Source organism: Momordica charantia, assembly GCF_013281855.1.
Source record: "Momordica charantia cultivar OHB3-1 chromosome 6 unlocalized genomic scaffold, Mcharantia_2.0 BLBB01000006.1, whole genome shotgun sequence".
NCBI lineage: Eukaryota > Viridiplantae > Streptophyta > Magnoliopsida > Cucurbitales > Cucurbitaceae > Momordica > Momordica charantia.
In genome coordinates, this window is record NW_028275164.1 from 10,135,211 (window position 1) to 10,162,309 (window position 27,099).

The 27,099-nt window shown below is 34.9% G+C and overlaps 4 protein-coding genes across 9 annotated transcripts; 2 read left to right on the forward strand and 2 right to left on the reverse strand.

The window, feature by feature from the left end:
- The first annotated feature begins 613 nt into the window (after nt 1-613).
- LOC111020776 (E3 ubiquitin-protein ligase RHF2A) lies at nt 614-6,967 on the forward strand. Of its 4 annotated transcripts, none has more exons than XM_022297549.2 (8): nt 614-815; nt 1,276-1,416; nt 1,498-1,544; nt 5,289-5,351; nt 5,442-5,550; nt 5,656-6,038; nt 6,164-6,271; nt 6,376-6,967. In XM_022297549.2, exons 1-8 carry the CDS (start codon nt 810-812, stop codon nt 6,686-6,688), a joined length of 1,170 nt encoding a protein of 389 aa, XP_022153241.1. In that variant the 5' UTR covers nt 614-809; the 3' UTR covers nt 6,689-6,967. The 4 variants fall into 4 exon arrangements, with proteins under 4 accessions (XP_022153241.1, XP_087981718.1, XP_087981719.1 ...); XM_088125592.1 differs by lacking the exon at nt 614-815 and adding an exon at nt 872-1,133; XM_088125593.1 differs by lacking the exons at nt 614-815; nt 1,498-1,544 and having other exon boundaries at nt 1,279-1,416.
- A 7,200-nt stretch (nt 6,968-14,167) lies between these two features.
- LOC111020771 (fasciclin-like arabinogalactan protein 17) lies at nt 14,168-18,267 on the forward strand. 3 transcript variants are annotated; one of them, XR_002602747.2, is made up of 4 exons: nt 14,169-15,638; nt 17,219-17,324; nt 17,938-18,024; nt 18,131-18,267. XR_002602747.2 is itself a non-coding variant. In XM_088125041.1 (3 exons), exons 1-2 carry the CDS (start codon nt 14,312-14,314, stop codon nt 17,290-17,292), a joined length of 1,401 nt encoding a protein of 466 aa, XP_087981167.1. In that variant the 5' UTR covers nt 14,168-14,311; the 3' UTR covers nt 17,293-17,324; nt 18,131-18,267. The 3 variants fall into 3 exon arrangements, 2 of the variants coding, with proteins under 2 accessions (XP_087981167.1, XP_022153226.2); XM_088125041.1 differs by lacking the exon at nt 17,938-18,024 and having other exon boundaries at nt 14,168-15,638; XM_022297534.2 differs by having other exon boundaries at nt 17,938-18,267.
- Nucleotides 18,268-20,147: 1,880 nt separating this feature from the next.
- SDH6 (succinate dehydrogenase subunit) lies at nt 20,148-22,623 on the reverse strand. The gene is made up of 3 exons (XM_022297584.2): nt 22,300-22,623; nt 21,173-21,275; nt 20,148-20,588 (listed from the first exon to the last, which is right to left on the reverse strand). The coding sequence occupies exons 1-3, from the start codon at nt 22,483-22,485 to the stop codon at nt 20,434-20,436; spliced, it is 444 nt and encodes a 147-aa protein (XP_022153276.1). The 5' UTR covers nt 22,486-22,623; the 3' UTR covers nt 20,148-20,433.
- A 1,106-nt stretch (nt 22,624-23,729) lies between these two features.
- Nucleotides 23,730-26,430, reverse strand: LOC111020762 (IQ domain-containing protein IQM2). The gene is given in 10 exon segments (XM_022297520.2): nt 23,730-24,561; nt 24,650-24,751; nt 24,872-25,111; nt 25,203-25,238; nt 25,240-25,294; nt 25,383-25,471; nt 25,571-25,636; nt 25,728-25,842; nt 25,927-26,324; nt 26,326-26,430. Coding segments are annotated over 10 exon segments (1,926 nt in total). The 5' UTR covers nt 26,410-26,430; the 3' UTR covers nt 23,730-23,820.
- Between the last annotated feature and the right edge of the window lie 669 nt (nt 26,431-27,099).

Genomic DNA, 27,099 nt, shown 5'->3' on the forward strand with positions numbered 1-27,099 from the left:
ATTGTAATACTTCAAGTTTTATGTCAGTGATTGATCAACTTAAAAGGTAACTTTTGCAATTTTCATTTTCATTTTTTTCTATACTTTCCGATTTTTTTCGTTTTAATGGTTCTACTCTCAAAGTATCTATTTTAATCTCTATACTTTTATATATATTTTAGTTCATGTATTTTAAAAATATTTGTGATTTTTTTGGTATCTTTATTTTATTTTTAATCTCATTTTTTATCGATGAAAATTTTAATACAATACTACATTCAATATATTTTTTAAAATGCAGCCTTAACTTACATTAAGGGATTCTCTTCCGAGTTACAATTTTACAAACAATAATTAGAATAGTACAATATTTGGGATTGAGGGATCGAACTCACATCCTCTTAATTGGAGATATATGTCAATTACTATGTTTACTTTGACTTAGTAATAATTATAATAGTTACAGTTCTAACCTCTCAATTCTTCAATTAATATATCTCATATTTTTTTCTAACTTTTCAATTCTTAGGTTAAGATGTCTTATTTTTTTTTTCCTAGAGGTGGGAAGTTGAATATGGAAGCTCCATATATTTGTTGTATTAAAATAAATATCCATGTCGCGACGGCTTGTGCCAAGGACGTGGGGGTATTGGTAGGAAAGCGAGTGGCGCGAGTAAGCTCCCAAAAACAAAAAACAACGCCACGCGTTAAAGCTGCAGCGTAGACGAAGAACACGCAGCTTTTTCCAAAGTCAAGACCGGAGACGAAGAACACCCCAATTCTCCTCCTCCTCCGCTCCCTAGGGTTCCGCTCAATCCAATCCCAATTTCATGGAGGTACTTCGCTTTTGTTATTCTCTTTCATGAACATTATACTGCATCTCCTTTCTTCTTTTGCGATTCCGTTTCTCTTGGCTGTTATTCTGCGCATAAAGTGGACGCGGATATATTCTCTTTGCAGAATTTTTTACTTTTTATCTTATTTTCATGGAAGAACTGAACTGGAGACGTGACGAGACGACTTCTTTTTTTTTTTTTTTCGTTCTTTCATGTTTATTTTTCTCTTGAATTTGCTTTTTCGCTGTATTGCTCTTAGTTCTGAAAATTTTGTGTGAGCTTTGTCTGTATCTCTGTGTGATTTAAGTCACTGAAAATGTATGTTGTGTCTCTAAATTACACTTGAAAGCACTGTTTCTCATCTCCTTGTTTACGTTGGATACATTAGATCGTGTTTTTTTTTTTCATATATTTGCTTGTACTGTGGATGAATTGGGCTACGTTGTGTGTTCGTGTACAGTCTCCAACGATGGACGAGGCTAAGAAATCTGAAGCGCATTTGACATCAGCTGCGGCTTTTGTCGAAGGTGGAATCCAGGATGCTTGTGGTGACGCTTGCAGTATATGTCTAGAAGACTTCTGCGATAGTGATCCTTCAACGGTATTACATATATTGTGATTTGATGTAATCCCAAGTCGGATGGTTTCTGTTCTACTTAGTCAGTTGCTATATTTTGTTCAGATGACCAGTTGCAAACATGAGTTTCATCTGCAGTGCGTTCTTGAATGGTAATTTATTTTTGCAGTATCTTTTTGAGATATCAGATTTACTTGTGACATGATCATCTTGTTTTACCATTGATATGTTAACGAAGACAGTGCAATGAGGTTTGGGAGACTACCAGATACCTGCCTCTAATTGCAGCTTCTTTTTGTAAATAATCAGTTCCTTTTAATTAAGTGCAATTGGTGAACCATTTTGTAAGCATGGGGGGCTATTGGGCATTCCCCTTTTTATACTTGGCACGGCACCAATCAGTGAAAAATACTTCGTATTCCTTTCCACCAGAAAAGGAGAAAAAGGAAAAAAGATAACAAAGTTCTTGGCTTTTGAAAATGATTATTCAACTTAGATCATAAATCATTAATATAATGTCAGTGATATCTCACGCATTTGAATTGTTAAGTAGTGCTATCAGGGCTAGAAGAGGAATGAAACTTCGGAGGATCATGCCGGGTACTCTTGGGGGGGTTTTATGACTCAATACTGGGTCTGGGCCTGTTGCTATGACAATTCTTCTACTGCTTAATGTGTCATTTTAGAAATCTTTAAAGATTGCAAGTGTATGATGTTCTGGTGGGTATAGAAGTTTTTATAGGGAGTAAACTAGTAAGTGTGGCATAGTTAGAATCACATTTATTTAAGATCTAGGTGATAGCTTCTACAGTGGACAAGACAGTGGGAGTTAGGAAATCTTCAAGCTGGGGGTGGTTTAGCCAGATCTGTTCCTTGCTAATTTACTACCTTTCCAGCACCCTTTCCTCTATTTCTGTATCAAAGTTTGCTCAAGACATCAGCCACTACCACAAACAAAAAGGGGATTAAGTATGACCATTTTTGTAATCTTGTTCATATTGTTCTCTTATACAGTCTTTTTTTTTTTTTTTTTTTTTGCTTCTTGGTAGAAAAAAAAACACGGGAAATTCTTTTGTAATTAAGGCTTCTTCTCTTTATGATTGTTTACTATTAGTCTGCCCAATACCTTATTATTCTGATCCAATAGTTTGACCAGAAAGAATTCGGCTCTCTTAGCAAAATGGAACAGGAGATTTCATTTAGGGAAAATATCTTATTTAGGATCATGAGTACTATGACTTACATCCCAATATTTGTGATAGGGTGGAAATCCTTTCTTTTGTTTTATAGAAATTCACCGTTTTGCTCTTAGAAATCTCAATCTGTTTTGGTAGTGTAGGAATTATTGTCTCCTATCCATCATTTTTTTCCCTTGACCTCAAAAAATTGTTGTGGTTTGTATAACTTTTATATTTGGTCATGCACTGCCCTTGGGCTTCAACTTCAGTAGGAACATCTGTCTCCTTCAAGTTGTACATTGTAAGGTTGTAAGAGCTTCCAAAGCAATTGGGAAGTTTTCCCCCTCTTTAATGGAGATCAATGGATGAACAAAAACCGTAGAAAAATGAGTTAGTTACTGGGAAAGTGGTTTTTGACATCAAGAGCTAAGGGAGGGTCGGTTCTTGCCTCATATGTAACTTGGTTTTTCATAATAAATCACATACAAGTAAATGGTTTTGAAGATTTTTTGGTGAGTCAAGTTCTTTTAGGATTCTATCATAAGCAAAATGATACGAGAAAGTTAAGTTGGAATGTAATGATCGTAAATAGGTATGTAACTAATGTGATCGTTCTGTTTAGAGTCGTTTTTTTTAATTATTAAATTTTGTAATATATTGAGCATTTCTGGATCACGTAGCCTTTCTTGCTAACATCCTGAAAATCATATTTGATTTTGTATGGTTCACGTTCAATCGCTGAATCCCATAATATTGTTTGGTTTGATGAAAACCCTCTAAAAGTGACATGTTCGTTTGATTTTTCTTTAAGGGGCATTACATCTTACTTCAGGAAATATCATGGTTCATTATCCACTCCTTAGTCTGTTTATGTTGTGATTATTCATATCATTTATTGGTCATTCAGTTGCACTTGTATTTTCAAGAGAACCAAAAGTATTGTATCAAAATACTATAAACCAATTGCCATTTGGTAAGAGATCAATTTTTTTTAATGGAAAATCATGGAGAAAAATGAAAGAAAACAAAATGCCAAATAAAAGTCCACAAAAGGAGCCAAAACAAAATCTATACAACACAAAAATGGTTCCAATCAATAAAAATAATGCCTAAATGATAATTACAAAAACATTAGTAACAAACACCGACAGGGAAGTTTTGAACCTAGCTGTAGCCCAGACCTCCCCAAGGCCACTCCACACTCTAAAAATTCTCCGATTCCTTCCAAGCCAACTCCACAAAATAGACCAAAAGGCATTACCCTCGCTTGAAACGGCAGGTGAAACATGAAGCAATGTCTCATTCATCATTGAACAACACCCTCTTTTACGAGGTAATAAATCATTTAAACATATCATTTCCTATTAGAATATCGAGCTACATTTAACCCCTTGGTTTGGTTTGTTCATTATCTAACTCTTAGCCTGCTTGTGTTGTGATTCTAATCCTATGGATCACGTATTTTGTTATCGTTACATTGTGAGGGGTTTATGGTTGAAATTTATTTATGGAAAAGATTTTTACATCTTGTTTTAGGATATCTCTCCCATCCTCTTTTTTAATGATGTTTCGTGGTGGTAGGGATCAGTTCGGAGTGGTTTTATTCTTTTCGTTTCTTTTGGTTTTTGGTTTGAAGGATACAAGAGGGGTTTTGTTTTCTGTTTTTCTTTTTTGAAGAATAGGTTGAAAATATTAAGCTTCTTAGACTAGAGTTGAGATGGTTAATTATTTTCAAGTAGAAATGGTAAATTTATTTTGTTTGTTAATTGGGTGCTTTCATCTAATTGTTTGAGCCTTCAATTGTTCAGGGTGTACATACCCTTGACTAATAGTGAAAGTTGTCTTATTATTCTTCTTCATCAATCAAATGTTTTTATTGTATCGAGTTAAAATTTGAATTTTCTTCAAGTGATATTTAATTTACTTCAATTAATGATCTAAAATAACATTAAATTTAAGATAAGTGAAAATATACTGATATATTTAGGTAAATGTCTCCACTGGTTTATGTCTTAATCAGTTAATAATTTATTTCTCCATCCTTTCGATGGAATAAAAGAAACTTTCATTAGGAAATATAGAAAGGAAACTCCCCGAGAAAGTATCTCTAGCTCGACAGTGAATAATAAATAAGAAAAAAGATTTTGAACTGAAAAGCCTGAGAAACCCAAAAGGAAACATTAATCTGCACAGAAATTGAAATATAATTTTTATTTTGCAAAATATTTTGAAAAATCCTTGTGTTCCTCTCTCTAGCCAGATACGGCTGAACATGATTAATATTCCCAGCTGTGCCCAAAGTGGTCACATTTTCCAACAGAAGGAGAGAACCCAATCATTTCACCCAGGAAGTCTCTACCATAGCTAGTAAAGGAAAATTTCACTTGTCACGCCAAAAAATATGAAGAAATTTGGTACCACAAACCAAGGTTAAGGGACAGCATAAAAGAAGAAAAAATAATGTATGACTGCTAGTCAGGTCCTGTGCCTCCTCCTTAGGTTCAGCGATGTTTTTCACTTTTCATATGGGCCATGAGGTTCGCATGGTTTAATACTCTCTAGCTTCCTGTCAATCACCTTGAGTTGGACAGAGAACCTTGCAAAAAGGTCGTGTATTGTTTTTCTGTATTAGAAGGAAATTACAAAATTTTGAGGTTTTGAATGGATTTAAACGTGACTGGTTCAAGGATGTTTTATTTTTGTCTCATCGTTGAATAGGTGTCAAAGAAGCTCCCAATGCCCCATGTGTTGGCAACCTATTAGCCTGAAGGATCCAACCAGGTTTGTATTGTTCCGATTCCATTTCTGCATCACTTTTTTATTTTAATCCACGAGTAGATGGAAGGTTGTTAAATTTAGTTGGTTTTGCAGTCAGGAGTTGCTCGAAGCAGTAGAACAAGAGAGAAGTTTTAGACTTAATCCATCTCGAAATTCAACAATATTTCGCCATCCCACTCTTGGTGACTTCGAGTTACAGCATGTATGCAGTCAATAATATGCTCTTTAGCCTAATATCATTAAATCATGTGGACCAAAATCTAAGTCAGGACACTTTTTATTTTTTTATTATTATTTTTCAATCCAGCTGCCAGCTGGTGCAAATGATGCTGATCTTGAGGAGCGCATAATCCAACACCTAGCTGCAGCTGCTGCCATGGGACAAGCACGCCATAGTGCTAGAAGGGAAGGCCACAGACATCGGTCAGGAATTCATGGCCATCCTCAATTCTTGGTGTTTTCTTCTCATCCCAATACGTCGCCTACCTCTCCACCTCCTGGTGACAATCGGGAGGGTGAAGCAGCCCGAAGAATCACGGTAGCTACTTTATCGCCCTCTCCATCTGCAGGAGAGGAGTCCCCTCAATCCAATGCTTCAGTATCTCCGGTGCAAACTGATCAAACTTCTGCTTCAGCACCTCAATCCAGTTCACATTCTGCCAGTCAACTTGGATCCCCATCAAGTGATAGGTATTCAGTGTTCATTGGTTTTATAGAGTTAGTCCATTTTTAATTGAAATGTGTCATCATTGCATGCAGCTACATAGAATTTATTGGTCATGTATTTATATTATTATCCCCCCACCGTTCATTAGGAGATCGACCAGTCAACCAGTGCCTAATAGTCAAGATAGAGCAGGACCATCAGAATTACAATCATTCTCGGATTCTCTGAAGTCTCGACTTAATTCAGTGTCAACGAGGTTGTAATATATGTCTTAATGGCCTTTAGTTTTTCCATGTGTAATATCTGATTATTTCATCCTTTCATGACTCTGTCATCTCTATGTTTCCTTTTAATTTTCAGATACAAAGATTCAATTGCAAAGAGCACAAGAGGTTGGAGGGAGAAACTGTTCTCTCGCAACACTTCAATGGCAGACGTTGGCTCTGAAGTTAGAAGGGAGGTTAATGCAGGGATAGCAACAGTATCGCGCATGATGGAACGTCTTGAAACCAGAGATGGTAGAAAAAATGGCAGTCCCGAGTCGAGTAATGTAGGGAATACTAGCCCGGTTTCAGAATCAAATAATAGGCAGACACCAGAGAATGGAGGAAACAATCCTTTGAGTGACACAAATAAGGAAGGGTCACGCCCTGCAGAATCCAGTTCAAGTTGAACATTTTCAGAATTGGCTTCACTCAAAGCCCCATCTTATAAGGAGGTGAATACTGTAAGTGATTGTTTCCCTCTTCCATATGTACAAGAATGCCTGGAGTAGACTGATGCTTAAAAAATTGGGGAAAAAAAAGAACTTCAATATATTAAAAAATGACTGAATTTTAGTTTATTTTGTGACTAGTTAGAGTGTACTTATATATTAGTCTGTGTATCATTGATAACTAGTAATAAAATAGCTTATTTACGAGTAAATTGAAAATAATCATTGTTGGAATCATCACCATGGTCCAGGTGCATATTCTAGTTTTCCCCCTTCATAGAAGTTTTGGTAGGCTTCTTCACCTCTACTACTGTCAGTAACTTTGGTAGTATGAGTTTGTGGTTTTGACCATCACTGGAGACGAGTTGGATAAGACTCGGATCGGTGACTAACAGTCGTCGGAAGTATACGATTTTCTGGTTTCTTCTGATGAATTGAAAACGTGCCAGTGAGATGAACCACTGCTCATTTTGTTTGTGGAATGAATGATTATTAGAAGAGTAAAAGATATTGGAAGTAAATTTTAATGGTTGGTCCTCGAATGAATTGTTCTCTTCCAGTTTAGTTCTGATTTGTTCGTGTAGGAGGCAGCAATTAACTGGATCATTAGATAGCTGAGTGATAATATTCCATTTCCATTATGGTAATTACTTCTCTTGCATACAACTTTAGATTACTTGGTTGAGCTTCATATATGATTATTGATTCTTTGGGCAATTTTCTCTACCCCAAAGGATGTGCTTTTAGACTAACCAATTTATCTTTGACTCGATTTTCAAAATGTTTTTGAAAAAGTAGATATGGAAACAAAGAAATATATAGGTGGAGGAAGTAGTGTTTAGAAGCTTAATTTTAAAAACCGAAAAATCTGATGGACTAGTTGTTACATAGGACATTATGAGAATTTATCAAGTGGGATTGAGGGTTATACTCTACTCCAGGGAGCTAGAAATTTTGGATAAAATTTTACTTCTTTGGCCAATTGCTTTTCTATTCTTGGCTGTGTCTTTGCTGCTCAATGTCATCGAAACCGGGGGACGAAGGTATTTCTTATGTCATTCTTATGTCAAAAAAGATGGTTGAATTATAAATTTAGTGTTTGAACTTGTGTCGAGTAGGATCCTAAACTTTGAAAGTTGTCAAATAGGGTCCTGCCATCTATCAGCTTAGTGCTTACGTGTACTATTTAAAGATTACAGTGTGAAATAATTTATTTCACATGGATAAATATAAAAAATAACTAGTTAAATTAACTAAGTATTGTGTTTAACCGGTCTTTAAAATTTTAAAATTGTATCTCATAGGTCTTTAAATATTAATTTTGTTTTTAATGTCCGTATCATTATATCGGAGAAAATCCTTGCTTCGTGATCATGCACGATTTCTTTCCTTCCCCTTCCTTTCTTCTCCCATTGGTTTGATTTATTTTGGTTATCTTACTTTTTCGCTTATCATCCTCTTGAAACTTTGCCCCAAAATTCGCCCTCAATTTCCTTCACCCATTATAGTTGGCCCAAGCTCTTTAAATCCGCCCCCAATTTCCTGCGTCCAACTTTTTGAAAATTTACCTTACAACTTACCTCAATTTTAAACTTGCTCTAGTCTTAGACCTAAATAAATTTATTCCAAGTGACAAGTTTTGCAAATAGTATACAGTTAGCGGCATGGATCTACTCGATACAAAATTGAAAGTTTTGAGATCTACACACAATTAGTAATAGGTCAAATGAAATGATCCGGCGGTATTCTCCACCAATGACTAACCCAATAACAAAAAAAGTTGTGTAATAAATCTTGAATTTTCAATATTATTTGGTTGTTGTGTTAATTCTATTGATTTAACAGTTAAGATGTAAGTCAAGTCAAGTCAAGTAGTGGTAGTTTGGTTGATCAGACACATGGTGAGGACAAATATGCTCCAATATTCCACGCCGGCTTCACGATTATACTAATGAAATGAGTGGCGCCATTGGCTTTTATTTTGTCATTCATAGCTCACAAACATTTGTCTCCAAATTCCACTTTTGTATACTTTACATTTATATAAATGATACTAAAGAAAACATTCATAAAATGAAAGTTACACAAACTACCTCTACATCTTTCGATCCTTTTTTAGATCAGGTGTTGAATTATTTGACATTTGAAGATGCCCAACTAATTGAGTGTCATACAAAATCTACAATTCTCGGTGAAAAAGTTTCATCGATGCAAAATGATTATCATGCTTTAAAAAGGAAATTCGACATCTTATTTATTCAACAATATTCTTTTGAAGTATGTTGAGCATAGATTAGTGTTACAAAATAAGAAATTAAGAAGTTATATGAAGATGATAGATATAATTCATATAGCATTGAAGAATCCAAACTCCATCTAGAAATTTCGTCTAGGCTAAAGATACTGCATAAAATGCTAAGTGTCTTGACTCTTGACCTAATTCCAATTAAGTAGATTAGATTCTCATACAAAGCGATGTTGGCACATCCAAACGAATCAGCAAAGGTAGTTGTGGCGTAGACAACATATCAGTAGGGAAAGTTGCATAGGTGACAGAAACTTACTAAGGTTTAGATACCAATTTGAAGAGCATTTGTTAACAGCGGCATTCCAACATGATACGGATCCCTACCTCCCACAACCGACCCATCATTAGTCAAGCTTATTTTGTAGTGATCAATTATTGGTGTTCTATCTCATTGAAGTACATGTAATCACCATTCAAATGGATAACTATTCAGTCAGATAATAAACATTAATAAACACTAATAAACCATGACAATTTGTTAAATGAGATGTACACCAACACGTCAAAGATAGAGATCCGCTTAGAAGTTGGTAACAAAGTCAAGTAGAACCAATCAACTTCAAGGAAAATTCGACTTCCCAAATGAACAATCAATGAAGCTAGCATATGTTGGTCAAATTCCAATGTCATTAACTTTGTTAGCTTATAAAATCTTTGAGCCATTACACTATGTTCTTTACAACTATAACTCATTCTTGGCTGAATGACTTATTATGAGTCAAGGTTATGTGAAGTAAAGTTTTTAACTTTAAGGATGACATGTACTCTTCATTAAATTAAAGCATTGGTTAGTTGCAACATTTAAATAAATATACTTTAAAGTCGAACCATCGCTCAAGAAACAAAATGTTACGTTTAGTGAGATAGCAATGACCTAATTGATAAAAATCAAATACATAAATGATGAAATTGATTTGTCTTAAAGAATTAACAGTGAAATTGTAAACCACATAAACTTTAGAGATAAAATTATATAACTAACCTATTATTTATATAGTATATGTGAACATATTCAAACTCAAAAACTTTGATGGTCATGTTTATTTAATTTTTAAACTAAAAAAAAATATATCAATTACATTTTTAATATGTACTCTGATATGGTATGGTCTGTTTATTGAATAAATATTGATTAATTTGATATGAGGTGAGAGGCAAACGACAACAAAAAAATGAACAAAATAAAGTGGCATGTGCAATACATACCTTTTTTTTATGCAGTTTATTAAGTCGTTTTAATACGCTGTTATTCTATTATGTTCAATTGTCCACTTTCTTCCATCATTTATCTATCACGTTACGTCATGACAACTAACATTTGTCCAATACACATATGTTAGCATTTAACTCAATGTTGAAAATGAACTACATACGATCGTCTTTTAAAATTTATAGACATAATTAAAACTTTCTATAGGTACGTCAATTTAATCATCAAAGTTAAAGGACTTGATTTATTATTAACCTAAATTTCACTACAAAAATTGAATGAATATCCAAGTTCTTGCCCAATTAGTATATTTTCCACAAGTTGAAGGTATAATTGTAATCTAATTGGAATTAAATAATATAATTTTCCAAAATAAGACAAGGTGGAAATTTCAGCAAATACATCTAAAACAAAACTTCAATGATTGACAAAAAGCAAAACAAAAAGGCATTCATTTAATTAGGCATCCAAAGTTGCAAGATTTATTTTCATATCTTTGATATGTGTAAAATGTCGAATATGCCCTTGCATTAATGGCAATCTACTTCTTTGTTGAGGGTTATTTCGGTCATTTCATACCTTGGTTGGTAGAGTCAACAACCATTGAGCTTCTAGAGAAGAAGAGCCACCGACACACTGCCAATTACCGATTAAATATTTTGGGGAAAATCTTAATCAATATTAATTGTTTTTTCACTAAACTTTAATATAATATTCTCTTCCAATGCTTTCCATTAATAAAGTATTTTTCTTAGGAAAAACTTGAGTGGGTAGATTTATTTTTCTGAAATATTTGTATGTATTTATTTATTAATTTAAATATTATTTTGATTGTGAATACTTTTACGACGTTCATATTGATTTTTGTACTCTCAACTTTTGTTATTTTAGTCACTGTTAAAAATGTTTGTTTTGGTTTCCATTCGACACAAATTTATGACTACATTTCAATAAATTTAGTAAGTTAAGTGTTATGCTAAAATTATAATTGAAAAAAATGAGATTAAAATGAACGTTTTGAAAGTATAGAGATCCAAATAGAGATCCAAATGAATCAAAGTCGAAAGTCAAAATGTAATTTAAACCTTATCTATTTTAAAAAGTTACAAATATATTATTTCTAAAAATAATTATGAATTTAAAATTAATTAGAGTAATTAACTTTGATAACAAAAATCAGTATGTTGTTACTTTTATGTACAATGGTTGATTTTTACATCATTAATGATTAATTTAAATATTGATAGACTATATTTATTATAATCATTTATTGACCTTTTTTTAGTAATATTTACACTTTTCTTTTAAACTAAAATTTTTGTAATATTTTATCTTTTTTATGCTATATTTTGTAATCACTTTTTTTTTCTTGTCACAATTGTTTTGTGATAAGTAATTTTCATAAACGCTAAATAGAGTGAGTTAATAATTATATAATCTTACAACTATCTTAATTTTGAGTATTTGTGTGAATATAATAAGAAAATTGTTTCATTAAATAAAAAAGTCTACTTTTTAATTGTTCATCAATGCATTTTTAGATTGAAAATTTATAGGTGCTATTACAACAAATTAATCGTTAGTTAAATAGGTTGGCACACGTGTTTCCATTTTTACACATTTTTTAGACCAAAAACCAATTTTATTTTTCCACTTTTGAGTTGAGAACTTAACTTGGAAGAAAAGATAAAGTTATAAAAGAAAGCGAAGAAAACCCAAAATTTACAAGGAAGAATAATTAAAATCAAAGTTATTTGTCAAAGCCAATAAAAAAAACTCAATATTAGAAATATGGCACAAGACAGGTTAGAGAATCCATATAAATGAATTAAATTTATCTATTTCATCAGTTTATTCATCCTTAATATATATATATATATATAGAACATATGTTTTCGAACACGAAGCCTCCTCCTCAGATAAAGATGTCTCCGATGCGACTCTCCCGACAAGAACCACTTTTTTCTGAAGGTTTGATCCTTACATTTTTTTACGATCAAGGTAGGACGAGCATGGTACGTCCACTATGGTATATGTGCATCTTAAGAAAGAATAGAAGGCGAGTTCTAAAAGGACTACGACACGAGCTCATTTCGAGCGTACTGTTCTCTTCATGTTTAGGTTGGGATCAACACAATAAGCTCTCCCTAAAAAGCTCTCCCTAAAGCGTAGAGGATGAAAGGTCTTCTTTTAACTAATAATGTCAAATGTCAAATGTCAAATGTGAGTGACCAACTTTTTGAAAACTAACCTCTCACCCACAAATAAAACTTAAATACTTATCCTTAACAACTAAGTATTGTACCTATTAGTTGTGTAATAATGATTGTTCTCACTTTTATTTAGATAAAGAAGTATATTAGATTAGTATATGATACATCTTTCTACTGACCATTTATTGACTTGGTACAATTTAGGGTAGTCCAGTCGATTCGAACAACGTCTCAATAAATATTATAATAATATCGTTATTTATAAGCGAGAAATGAATAATGATACAATACCAGTCTTGAAAATGTGTATAAATACCAAAATTAAATTGTCACTCCTCGTAGGAGATGTAAGTATTGATACATAGAATAATTTTTTATTCGATCGATAATCCTATAAAGCTCAAACGTCTTTCTAAAATAAGAGGTAAAAATTGGATGATGACATGCTCATAAATTGAATTAAAAAGACTAATTATATATATTAACTCAATTTTTCTTATATGGAAGGTTGGATCGCACTCAATATTTATTTATTAAGTTGAAAAAAAAAATTTGTTTCATGTATTTTTAGTTTTTACCCTCTATAAAAAAAAAATGTATTAAATAATGAAAGATATTTTATTTTCTATCTTCCATTAAAAACATAAAACAAGGAAAATTTTGGTCAAGTCAAATGAGGCAAAAGGAGTGCCCCACTGTGAGCTGTCCGAAGCTTCGAAGGATCAACTACTTCCAATTCTACTTTTAACCATTGGCTTCATCAAATCAAAGTTCGCCACGTGGATTAAAGTTATTTACCCATTGCCGACATTTCCTTTGGCCACTCCCTCAGTTTATTCCTCCACCACGTTTTCCGACACACAAACTTCTTTCGTTTTTTGTTCCCCCGCCAAAATTAATAATAATAGCATTAAAAAATTGAATTTTTTTTTTCTATTTTCCCATCAAATCTTATAATGTCATTTTATTTTCTAGAACGGTTAAATGTGAACTATTTTCCATTTTCTCATCTCAACTTTTTTTAATATAATTTTGATAGAAATATATAAATAATAAATAAATTATTTATTTATTTATTCTAATTTCTTATTTTAGAATTATTATAAATGAGGAAAAATTAGAACTTGATATTTATCACTTGAGTTATATTTCTTTTTTTAGCTATTCTGAAATATAGTGACGGTTCTAATCTAAGGCGGATGAAAGGTAAAACTCAAGTCTACGAGGTGAACTTCTTTAAATCATCTCCACTTATTTTTCCTTCCTAAAATGATCGTTTTGTCATTTTTCTTCCTCATTATTCTTAAAGAAAATTAGTTGACAAATCTTTCAAACACAAATATTTACCATATTTAAAATCCCATAGTTTTAAATTCTTAACTTGAAACTTTCAATTAGACTATGACAAGTTTATGACAATTATAGTAATAATTTTAGTTTAATATTTATGGCTTTTCTTATAATTTTTATTATTGAAAATGACGCAATGACTTTATTGAAAATAACACAATGACCTTGCACCCTCTTTTTCTCATTTAACATAATATATATATATATATATATATATATATATATGCAAAGTAATTTTGTAATTAAACAAAATTCTACGTTCAATTATATGTAAAATAAAAACCATAAGTTGTACTTTTTATTAATACGGAACATATTGTGATATAAATAAATATTATATTAAAATTACAAAAGAAGCTCTGAAAATAAAAATAAAAAAGAAAGCCACATTAAAGTATTGCTCTCGCAAACTAAAACAGTGGCTTTACCTTCTCCCTCTAGAAGGAAGCTTTTTGTTTTTCTCATTTCTTCGCCGGAATCCGCCGCATTCTCCGGCCGCCATGGATTTCACCGTCTCCGCCGCCGTCAAGTTCTCCATCGTCATCGCTTCTCTTCTGCTCTCCGTTGAAATTTCCTCTGCGTCGCCGGAATATTCGAGGCCTCGGCCGTCGTCTCCTTCCTCTAATTCCTCCGGCCAGATTAACTCGAACTCGGTGCTCGTCGCTCTACTGGACTCGCATTACACGGAGCTCGCCGAGTTGATCGAGAAGGCTCTTCTGCTGCAGATTCTGGAAGACGCCGTCGGAAATCACAATCTCACCATCTTCGCGCCGCGGAACGAAGCTCTGGAGCGCGATCTCGACCCGGAGTTCAAGCGGTTTCTTCTCGAGCCACGGAATTTGAAGTCGCTTCAGACGCTCTTGACGTTTCACGTCATTCCGACTCGGATTGGATCGGCCGAGTGGCCGACTCACACTGAGTCCACTCGCCACCAGACGCTCTCCAACCACGTCCTCCGACTAACGCGCCACCGCACCGGCGAACGGACCGTCGATCTCGCCAAGGTCATCCAGCCCGAAGCCATTACCCGACCGGACGGCGTCATCCACGGCATCGAACGACTCCTCATCCCTCAGTCTGTACAAGACGATTTCAACCGCCGACGGAATCTCCAGGCCATAACCGCCGTGAAACCGGAAGGAGCGCCGGAGGTCGACCCGAGGACTCACCGATTGAAGAAACCGGCTCCACCAGCCGAACCAGGCTCTCCCCCGGCACTCCCAATCTACGACGCAATGGCTCCCGGACCGTCCATGGCTCCGGCTCCGGCTCCCGGACCCGGCGGACCTCACCACCACTTCAACGGCGAGAGGCAAGTAAAAGATTTCATTCACACTCTCTTACACTACGGCGGTTACAACGAAATGGCGGATATCTTAGTCAATCTGACATCCTTAGCAACGGAAATGGGGCGATTAGTCTCAGAGGGCTATGTGTTAACCGTTTTGGCGCCGAACGACGAGGCGATGGCGAAACTGACGACGGACCAGCTGAGCGAGCCCGGGGCGCCGGAGCAAATTATGTACTACCATTTGATTCCGGAGTATCAGACGGAGGAGAGTATGTACAATGCGGTTCGCCGATTCGGAAAAATCCGATACGACACCCTGAGACTGCCGCATAAGGTGGTGGCGCAGGAGGCCGACGGCTCGGTCAAGTTCGGGCAGGGAGATGGCTCGGCGTATTTGTTCGATCCGGACATTTACACCGACGGCCGAATCTCGGTGCAGGGTATCGACGGAGTTCTGTTTCCGCCGGAGGAGACGGAGCCGAAACCGCCGGCGAAAACAGTTCAACACGTCAAGGTAGTGGCCAAGCCAAGGAGAGGTATGTCAAAATTCTCAGCAGCTTCTTATTTTACTTCACATTTTTCATGAATCGATTGCTTTCTGTCTAATTTGTTAGTGTAGCGTCGGATTTTCACGGTGGTTTATAGGTCAGCTTGTCTGATTCCGGCGACTGGGCCGGCCGGCTTAAACGCCGAATTGATTAGGGTTTTCATTGTTAGAATTACCATATTAGTTATTGAATTTTGTTTAACAGCTCTTTGAACTTGGAAAAACTTTTAAGAAGATTTTGAAGTTCAGAGACATACAAAATTGAAAGTTGAATTTAGAAAACTATAGACTAAAGTTATAATTTAATCATTAGAAAAACAAAAAATGGGGTAATTTTTAGGTGTTGAGAAGCTGTATAGTGAAATTCACTCTTCGGAATTGCTTGGGATGTGGGGATTTGGTGGCAAAGTTGATGCGTTGAAATGGGCCTTTTCTGAAATTGGTTTTCTGGTTGAAGTTTGCTTTTCAAGTAAGAAACTGAGTTTCTTCAATGGGGTTGCTTGGAATCTGCATAATCTCTGATACAACAAAAAAACTCAAATTAAAATCTCCATTAGGGTTTTTCTTTAGGGGGAAGTAGAAGAAATACTAAGAGAGACACTGTCAACAGATTTATTCACTAGGACTCGGAGGATCATCTTCTTTTTATATTAATGTTTGGATTTTTGTGATGATTATGCATGTGGGATTGTTTGTCTTTATGTAAATTGGATTGGACATTATTAGAATTATCAAATTTGTGGCTGTTGAGTTATCAAAATCACCCAAATCAGTAGGAAATTATTGAAGTTTCTTTGCCCTAAAGAAAAAAGTAAAAAATTAATTGGAGAAAAAGAAAATATGAGGACAACCAGAATAATTAATTTGGTTGGTGAATTCAGAATATCTTATGGGATTTAAGAAATGGGACCCTTTGAATAGAGAAGAACATTAAAATACCAGCTGGTAGACTGTCAGGGAGAAAAATATCTCTGGTCTTTTATTTTCTCAAAGTACGATGGAGCGGAGGATCTCACTCATGATCTCTTCCTTGGAGATATATGTTAATTAACGCTGAGCTACATTCGCTTTGAAGCAATTACACAACCCTTTACAGGCTCGTTTAATTATTATTTTATTTTTGAAAATTAAGCTTGTCGACACTAATTCTATCCATGTATTTATTTGTTTTGCTTTCTATAGTTTAAAAACTTTTTTAAAATCTAAACTAAAATTTGAAAACTAAAAAGCTGTTTTTTTTTTTTAAATATGACTAAGAATTCAGGTATGTTTTTACGAAATATGAAAACATACCAAAAATATTGCGAGAGATTTTCAAAAACCGAAAACTAAAAACGAAAGGATTATCAAATAAGCTTTAGTTTCCCAATTTTGTACAAAGATTCTTTTTAATTGTCACTAGTTTTCTACAGGGCATAAACTTGACAGCATATATTCTTTTTGTTACTCCATCTAATAAGTATACTATGTCCATGTGACCAACTAGTATTTGTGACTCCCAATTTATTGTACTATTTGAAACCATAATTAGCTTTTCTTTTTCTAACATTTTCGTTATTACAATGGCAGGAAAATTGCTTGAAGTGGCATGTCGGATGCTGGGAGCCTTTGGCCAGGATTCTCATTTCACAACCTGCCAATGAAAAGTTTTCGCCATTGTTTCTCTAAGAGACAGGTTTTTGCTCTTTCTTTCTTTCTTTCTTTCTCATAATTTTTCTGCAAATGTATGGCTGTTTGAATAAATTCCTCTGTGATGAAATGCTCTGTGGAATATTTTTATGTTCTCGATTTGATAACCATTTTAGTTTTCTCCCTTTTTATCTCATTATCTACTTTCGAAAATGTTTTCAAAATGAAAAACGAAAATTTTCACCTCTTTTGAAAACATATTTGAATTCTAACCCAAATGTCAAAACAAAAACCTTTTGAAAAATATTTTTTGTGGTCTTCAAAATTTAGTCTAAATTTTGAAAATATTTATAAAAACTATTTATTCGATTCTAATCTTAATTTTTTAAAACAGAAAATAAAAAACCAAAAACAAAAAATGGAAAAACTAAATATAGAAATTGTACAACAGGGCTTTTTGTTGTTTTTCTTTCTTTCTTGTAGTACATGTGGGTTGGAGACGGATTCAAACTCATAAATTTCTTTTTGTTGGAAATAGGTGCCTTGATTAGTTGTATGTTCGATTTATCTTGTTTTTTACATGGTTGAGTGAGAGTAATAGAAGAAGTAAAATGCAATTTCATTAATGCAAATATTACTGTTTTTTGATTCGGATGCAGAAATGTTCCACATGAAGATGTAGCCCTCCTTCAATGGTGGACTAGGGATGGCCCTTCTTCCCTTTTTTTTTTCTTCCATTTTTTCATGTGAGTTTGTGAGTAAAGAAAAGAAAATTCACTGTGAATTTCAATCAACTATACTATTTAGTACATAACTGTAATTTTTCTTACAATTTTTTTTTTTTTAATTTAGATCTTATGTGATGAGTAAGCTGGTTGAAATGGCAACATAGATGGGGAGGAATGCCTTGTTCTGTTATTCTCCATTCAATAATAAAATTCAAAGCAGAAATTTGTGCAATACAATAAATCAGTATTTTCCCCCTTGTATCTTCATTTTTCTAAGTTTTTTAAGTATTTTCAATGGTTGCACTTCTTTATTTTGTGGACTTCACCATTTATGTCATTTAGGTTCTCGTACTTCAAAATGTCCCATTTTGATTCTTGTGTTCTATAAATATCTTCTGGTCATTGTCGGTGAGTAAATTGTTGTTGGTAAATTAGGTCCATGTAATAGTCAAGGTATCAAATTTTCGTGGACATGTTACATTGTCATTAATATTTTTATATATTTATGAGTTTGACATTGACATTGACATGAAAATGAATCACGTATGCTAGTATCGCAAAAAAATCAACAAGTATAAATAAAATGTGGGCATAATATTAACCATAAGAATTTTTAACTTAGGTAAACTGACATGTTTAATTATTAATTTAAATATATTTTTACGATTTTTACGATTTTTGAGATCTTGACATTTTTATATATTTTAATCTTTGGCCTTGGTGTAAACTAGTTTTGTAAACCAAAATGTTGCTTATAGTAATATTCTTTTTCTATGTAATTTGTGAAGATGAGGATACTAAGAGCCCGTTTAGTAATATTCTCGTTTTTTATTTTTGTTTTCTTTTTCTCAAAGGGTAAAAATTACAACATTTTTTAGGGTTTAAATGTGAAGACTATAATACTTGTCCAACTTTAAGGTGCAATTTAATAAAATTGAAAGTAGAGTATAAATTGATACACATTGTCAAGTTCAAGGTTAAAATTTGTCTTTTCCTGTTATGTTTATATATAGTTGTGCCCCCTCGACATTAAATCCTGGATCTGCTAGTGTCTATCATAATTCTTGCTTTTGATAACCTATCTAATAAAAAGAAGTTTTTGAAAATGCCAATCATCTCTCCAATAGATATCAACTATCATAATCATTTGAGCTACGTTTTGGTATTTTTTACGTGATGCAAAAACACTTGACTTTATTGTCAAAGTCGCTTCGATTGACAACCACATTAGTCTTTGTTGAAAATGTTATTCTTTGTTTTCTCGTCTTTCCCTCTTGTTTTTCCAGCTCTATTCTCTCTTTTTTCAAGACCCATTCAAATCAAAGCTTCTTCAACTACATTCAACCTCACATTGAGACTGAGAGTAGTTCATTGAACCCAAAGCTATGAGAAAACTTGACACCAATTCCCCTTTATGGGAGCGTCCCTAAAGTATCACAACAGTAGTGGAACAAGAGAGTAGTGGAACAAGAGAATTAAGGATGTTTAGAAGTGAGGATAGTGGTTTTGAAAAAAGAGATTTAAGTATAATTGATTTTTCAAAATCACCATCCACGTGATATTTTGAAAAATTAATTTAAAGTGATTTTAACATGGCCAAAATTACTCTCAAATACACCCTAAAAGTTATGTGACAAGATCGTTGAGAAAAGGTCAAGTATGCCTTTAATTCTTCATCATGTTGCACACATTGACATTAGAAGAAGTGAGAAAGCAAACTTAGACAAGATAGATCAAAGAGTTGAACAAGAAAAACCAAAGAGATAGACAATCCAAGCTCGCTATAGCTCTAGCGAATTGCGATTTGAGAAAGATATAGTTCTCCCTTTTCTCTTCTCTTTTTAAATCAAGAATTGGGTAAGAAGAATATTTGTGATTTAGAGGTTATGGAAACTTGTAACATTTAAACTTGGTAGATTTATGTTAATTTCAATTTCTTTTGAGTTTCAGGAATATCCTCATTCATGAGTTCAAGCTCCACAACTCATAAATAGTCAATTTTGCAATCAGTTGTTAACGAATCAATAAGTCTTTAAAATCGTTCTTTTGAACAAATTAAAACCCTTTTTATTAAATGTATGAGAAAAATTACCAAACCGTGTTTCAAATTTATGGCCAATGGTTATCAAGGTGCATACAGATTTTGAATCATTATTAACGACCGATGCATTATGGTGACCTCATTCAATAATCTTTCCAAGATCGAAGCGACCTTTTGGTAAAGATGATTACATTTGTAACAAGTTTGCAAATGTATCAGTAATTTCCAGAAGAAGAAAAAAGGATGAAGTCCTCTAAACTTGGATTGGAAGAATCCAGCACAAAACAAACCAATCAACCATTGTATTTCAACAAAGTTGCACTTCATTTTTATTTCAGAGGGCAGCAGCAGTATGAGTGACTGCATCTTCAACTGCAAATCAGAGTTTAAAAACGTCCCTCATTCTTGTTTCTCCACCACTCCATAAACTTGACTTGTGCAGCCATGGTGTCGAGCCTGTAGAGTTGATACCAGTGATTTGCAACTTCATGGCCGAAAGTCCAACCGAATACACCTCCCGCTAGGAACGACAGCCCAGCGCCTGTCGAAACACAGCTACAGGGTAAGCAAGCCAGTATTTTGCGAGCCTTTTATGCATTTTATGGATAGAATTACACATGTTCATGGTCAACAGTTTAACAAGCTAGTTAGGCTTATATGTCTTGTGGCTAGCTTGGACACATTTAAACTAATCTTAACATCACCCAATTAAATAATCAGGGATACAATTATTCTAAACCAGTAAACATTCATGTCTACCAAACTCATGACATAATCGATTTATGGACATAGATTGGTATCATGCAAGGTTCTAGCAGATGGAAAAAAAATGTGCTCCATTGGTTGAGTTAGATCTTAGGCTTGCATAAAAAAGGAAATAAGGGAAAAGGAATATGAATTGATGAGAGAGAACCGCAGAAATTTCAGATGGGTGTTGTTATACTTAACTTCTATTTTTTTGGATAAGAGACAATATATTCAAAGAACCCAAAAGGGCTACATCCTAATGGCGGAGGGTTGAGGTTACACTTCAACTTCTACAAACTGCTATGATGTGGCGTGGGAGATACAATATTCATCCATTAATATTGAGCAATTAAGTGGAAACACAAAGCAGTTGAATACCGTGCAAACTTCTTGAATATTTCCATGCAACACCTGCAGTTGAAACAGCTCCAATAACACTTCCTGTAAGACCAAAGTTTACAGCTTCTCTAGCAGTCTTCAACTGGAAAAAGGGAAAATAACGAGCAGCTTATAAATGAGGAACTTAAAGGGCAGATACAAGAACTCTTTATGTATGAAAAATGTGAAACAAGATGAAATCATGAATCCATGATCTCAGTAATTTGCATTACGAGCAGTATAGTAGTCTAGATAGCTGAAACTAAACTGGAAATCACCCATGCAATAAATATAAATAACTCAAAATTATACAACAATGAAAAGACAAAAACTCGCCATGAATACCAAAATCCAGGATAAGGAGCACTAGAGAGAATAAAATTGTAGAGAAGTCACAGGGAAATAGGTGTGCTACAAGGTTCTATTAATAAAAACGATAACTACCACCTACCAACAGAGTTCACAGGTACTCAAAAAGAAATCATTTCCACCCCCAAAGCAAGATTGCAATGTATTACGAGTGCAAACTGCAAAGTTACAGTAATCAGGAAAATATAAATCGAAGTTCAAATGTTGATCATAAAAACCATGATAAAGAATCGAAAAGTATAAGAGCTGACTCAGATTTTTCTTTTAACATTTTCAAAGTAATACTGCAGAACAAGGGGAAGGAGACAAGGCTTGCAATAAACTGCATTATACCAAACTCAAAGGTAAAACAAGAATTGCATCTATTTCCAATTGTATTACCAAATCTCCAGAGAAAGTGTAAGCGAACGCATTTAATTTCAGATATACCAATCTAACACTGACAAATCTCTAATTGGAAACGTTCGCCCTCATAGGTGGTCCATTTCACTCACTCGCACAAAGAAACAGAAAAATCCAGATGAGATCATTCGAAACGCGAACCATTCTCCATCGATCAAGAAAACCAACTAATAAAATAAACGAGATACATGTACATCCTACCAAAGCTCAAAAAGAATGAGGCAAAGAACACAGTATAAGAACACGATTAAGAACAAAAACAGAGAAATTGATCGGTCCATCTCCAAGGTGAGACACTCAATGACAGAACTCAGAAGCAGGCAGTAAAAGGAAAAGGGAAGTGGAGGGAGAGTTACAGTGGGGCCATGGACGGGGTCGGAAGCAATAAAGGCCTCGACATCGGAGGAAGACCATGAAGGAAGGGGCTTCTCGCGCTGGACGTAGGGGGCATAGTTGTCGAGGATCGAGAATCTCTCGGACCAAAATTCCTTGTAGCCCTCCCAGTGCTTCCTGAAGAAGGATTGAGACGACGAATCTTCCATAATTGTTGAGCCGAAGAACAGATTCGTGATTGAGATTTTGGAAATCAATGGCAATCCGATTGAAAGCAGAAGAATCCTGATGGCTGTTCTTTCTTTCTGCAACTCTTGAAAGCTCGTTTTGTCTTTGTGAGAAAATGGCTATGGCTGCTTCTTTCCTCTCTCTTTCTCAGACTTCTCTGCCATTGGGCCTAAGCAAGGCCCAATGGGAAAAACTAGATTTTCATTTCGGCCCAAATAATACCCATTAGCTAATTTTCAAAATGACTTATAATAATTACAAAAAAAAAAAAGTGACGAATTCCAATTTGAATATATGACTTTTCAATTTTCTAACGCAGCTTTATTACAAGGTACTAATAAGGTGCGGAAATCTCCTTAAATATGCCCCATTTGTATGTAGTTAAAATTTAAGTCACCCATCATTTTAAATTTTTTGATCTTTCGTTTCTTTAGTTATAGACAACTCTATCGTCCAGGTCTCATGTTCTTCTTCGTTGTTATTAGAGCAAGGAAGTTTAAATTAAAACGATAAAGATATGGGCTATACTTTTGATTATTTCAAGAACGATTCTTACGTCACCTTCTTCCTTGACGGTGAATGATTCATCAAAATATAATACCTATTTGACCATCTTTTAATGTTGCAATCTATTCGAGATCACCAGGAATGTGTTCGAAAAGTTTGATAGGTAAACATTTTATGTAAAAGTCGAATATAGTTGCAACAACCAAAGCAAAGTTAAGCAAATACTTAGCTATTATTATTATTATTATTATTATTATTATTATTAAATGAGTTCACTTACATTCAAGTGGGTGAATATTTGTTTATCAAAACAAGAGTGGAAGTTTGAACCTATGACCCGAAAAAAATGTTACTTGAATCTTTACCACTTGAATTATACTAAGATCGGTGATGGTTTGTTTGCTTAGAAGGTGGTTCACTTTCCTTTTTTCAAGAATATTTTATTTTTTAGGATAACATTTACGAATCTAAATCATTAGTACATTTGATAGCAAAGTGCCCTCTCATCAAGGCCCTCCCTTTCTTGGTCTAAAAAAATTTGTAGCTCAAATGTTAACATTTGATTGTTACATATAATATCACATCATATCATGAAACATTACATATTGTGCATCTATCCATCTGCTTCTAAATATAGTTTCATGTGTTCTTCAAATTTCTTCTCATTTATCACAAGAAACATTGATCATTACTACAAAGATTTATTTACACTTTCAAAAAGAAAAGAATAAGAAATATGTGTGTCATATTTTCTCCTATCCACAAATAATGAATGAATGAATAATAATAATAATAATAACAATTAGGAATCAATTTTCACTACCAATGTCTGCTGCTGAAGTTCCCTTGATCAAAGGTGAAGGAGATTGTGTATTAGTTTGGTGAATCATATCCATTGGCTTAGACACTCTTGGGCTCAACAGACTGACAACTCGAGGCGAGCATTGAAAACCGGACCGAGCAGCTGCCTTTCTTGGCGACAAGCTCACCTGTTCCAGAGCTCGGAGCTGAAGCTCGACAGGATAGTCGCGAACGCACCCGATTCGGGGGCCTGCGCCAGTTGTCCATTTGCAAGATAGCTGCTTTCCCAGTTGATATGATTTTGTTTCTTTGTGTGAGTTTATTCTTTTGAGTATTGATTCATCAGGAATGATCTCTACCTCACAGCTTGCATTCTCATCTTCTAACAAGTTCTCGTTTGGAACTTCGGTATCTGACTCCGAACCAAACGTTTCGGATCTCATTTCTTGGTTTTCCATATTGAGTTTCTCGAGCAGGTTGCTCTTCTTTGGTATATGAAGATTGGTTAACTTCCTACTCAGATTGATTAACCTCTTTGGCTCAGATCGTTCGATAGTCGACGACAATGTTTCTTGCTCTGGCAAATCTGATTTGTTGCCAGCAGTTTCTTCAACAACGATCTCTGCAGTGCCATCATCCGGACCACCACTCAACTGTTGAACCCAATCTTCCTCAGATGAGCCGATTCGAACATGAAGACTGCTCTTTTGCATTTTTAGTACACTGTCTTCATCATCATCAGGACTCATCTGAATTTCATAAAAAGGAAACATGTCAACCTACGTTCTGATTTCACCATAAGAAGAACATCTTAGATCTGAGATTCCCAATTCTCACCTTTACATCAGTGAGATCGACATTGTTTTCTGTAAGGAAGGAGATGAATTCCTGAAAATTTTCTTCTGTGGGACGGTAATGACCGCTATGAGGCCAAACAGCCTGTTAACGAGATGAAATCATTATTAAATGAATGTTTTCAAGGTTGAAGGCAAGCCATTTACACAGTAGGAACTCCATAGATAAAAAGAATGAGCATTCTACAAGCTCTGTGACTTGTACCTTTAGGATGCCGTTTTCGACAACCAATCTCCCCGCAGCCGATGTGGCTCCTCCAGCCAAGAAACTTGAATGCTGAAACGTACCCTTCTGCTTCTTGCCAACATACAAGTATCTAGAGGTACTGAGAACAAATATCCACTTCACGTGCTTATCGACTCCGGTCGTGTGTAGGACTTCCCTGGATTGCTTGTAAATGAACTTCCCATCCTCCACAACAACTTCATAGGCTGTTCTTTCCAGCTGAAAGAAAAGCATGTGGCTGATTCAACATTCCATACATAACACGAACTATGCGAATAAAGAACGATGCGGTACGGGATTAGAGGCTCACCGGACCCAAGTACTTGATACACTGCTGTTGAAGTTTTTGCTCTGGGGCATTTTTCAACAAGATTTACTTCCTTCCCTTCTCCTATATCCAACCTGTTTTACACCAAACCATTAGTTTCTAGCGAATCTGAATTGAACATTAGAGTTGAAGCTATAAAAATTTGGATCAAGGAATATTTACCAATAGAAAAAGGGTTGATCACTCTGACAATGAAGCCATTTAACATAATAGAACTGTAGGTTGTGGCCATAACGATGCCGTGGATCGATCTGGCAAAAGAAAAAGAAATAACAATTAGCGATACCGAGTTAGAACTCGAAAAAACCAAGACTATGTAATACTTTATTCCTCAAATACAATAGACTTACAGCCTCAAGCCAGTGCTGTAAAGCAAGCTTTTGAGCTTTGTCATTTTTGGACAAACCCTTTCCAACCTGTAATGATGTTTGGAAACGTATGGTTAGAGATTTTTTGTGACACATTTCCTAGATTCATGTCAAGAGCAAAAACCATGTCGATATATACCTTGGCAGCTCTCGTTCTCGCTCGGGACCACCGTGAAATGGCAGTTTCATGTTTCTCAAGGTTGAAAAACGATATGGAACTCCTCTTGAGCTCAGCAAAATCCAAGAGTTTCCACCTGAAACAAAGAAAATCTTTTGTAAACAAACCTGAAAACAGATCCATTTTGATTTAGAACAGAGAAACAGGACAGAACACATACCAACTCTGCTCTACAAGAACTGCACAATCTGCCAGCTTCCTCCTGGTTCTGAAGCTTTTATAAACCTTCTGCAATTTCATTGCTGCAATATGCTCTGGATTCGTTGGACCGAGGTCCGTTGTCGTTTGGATCCCATCGTGACTCTCTGATCTAGGAGATTGAATCTCCTTCTCCATTTCTTTGCTCTTTGGACTCTTAGCTACAACATTCAATTCTTCCTCTTGTGGAACAGCTACTCCCTCCATTGAAACCATCTTCTCCAACTCTCTACCTTTGAAGCTAACAGATGTTTCCAACATCATCCGCCCCGAACCGACCGATTTCATTATCATAGGCTCCAAATCTCTACCATTGAAACTGACAGATCGCACCGGAGTTTTCACTTCATCGTCTCCAAAAACTGATGGATTTCACAGTGATAGATTCCAACCCATTTTCCACATCAACGTATCTAGCAAAAGGGCAGGAAAAGAACGCCCCCATTTTGGCAAAAAGAACACCGTTCCTGAAACACCAAGAAGACCCAAAAATGAGAATGAAAAAAAATTCAACATGAACATAAAAAATGAAGTGATAAATCTTCAAGGAAATAGACAGAGTCAATCTCTTAACAAACAAGTAGAATTTATCCTTAAAAAAAGACTCCCCCACAATCAATCCCAAACATATTGTATAAGGAAACAAAGAAGTGAAAGACACAAATCCTAAACTTCAAGCCCAAACAACAATGTCCATTAAAACCAGAACAGAGTGTGGCCAAGCATCATAGATCTGCGGAAGAAATCAGGAACAGAGAAAGACCCATTTCATTCAGAAACCCATATTCATAATGAACGAAACAACCTCCAAACTTCAGTAAAAAGAGCATTACGCGCAAACCCATCTCCAGAAATCGAAGTCTAGAGAAACAATCAGTACATTGCCACGGAACCAAGATGAGAGAGAGAGAAGTGAAAATGCCCATTTCATCAAAAAGCAAGAAATCAGCAAAAACCCAACATCAGTCTCTAATGGCGGATTTTTACCTGAATCAGAGGGAAGTTGATGGGTTTCTGAAGAGTTTGGGATTTGGGGTTTGGATTAAGTTAACAATGCAGAAGAATGAATGAGTTAGGTGTTAGAGAAGGCAAAAGATGTAGAGGATTTGGTAATGACATGGAGTTTGGGTTTATA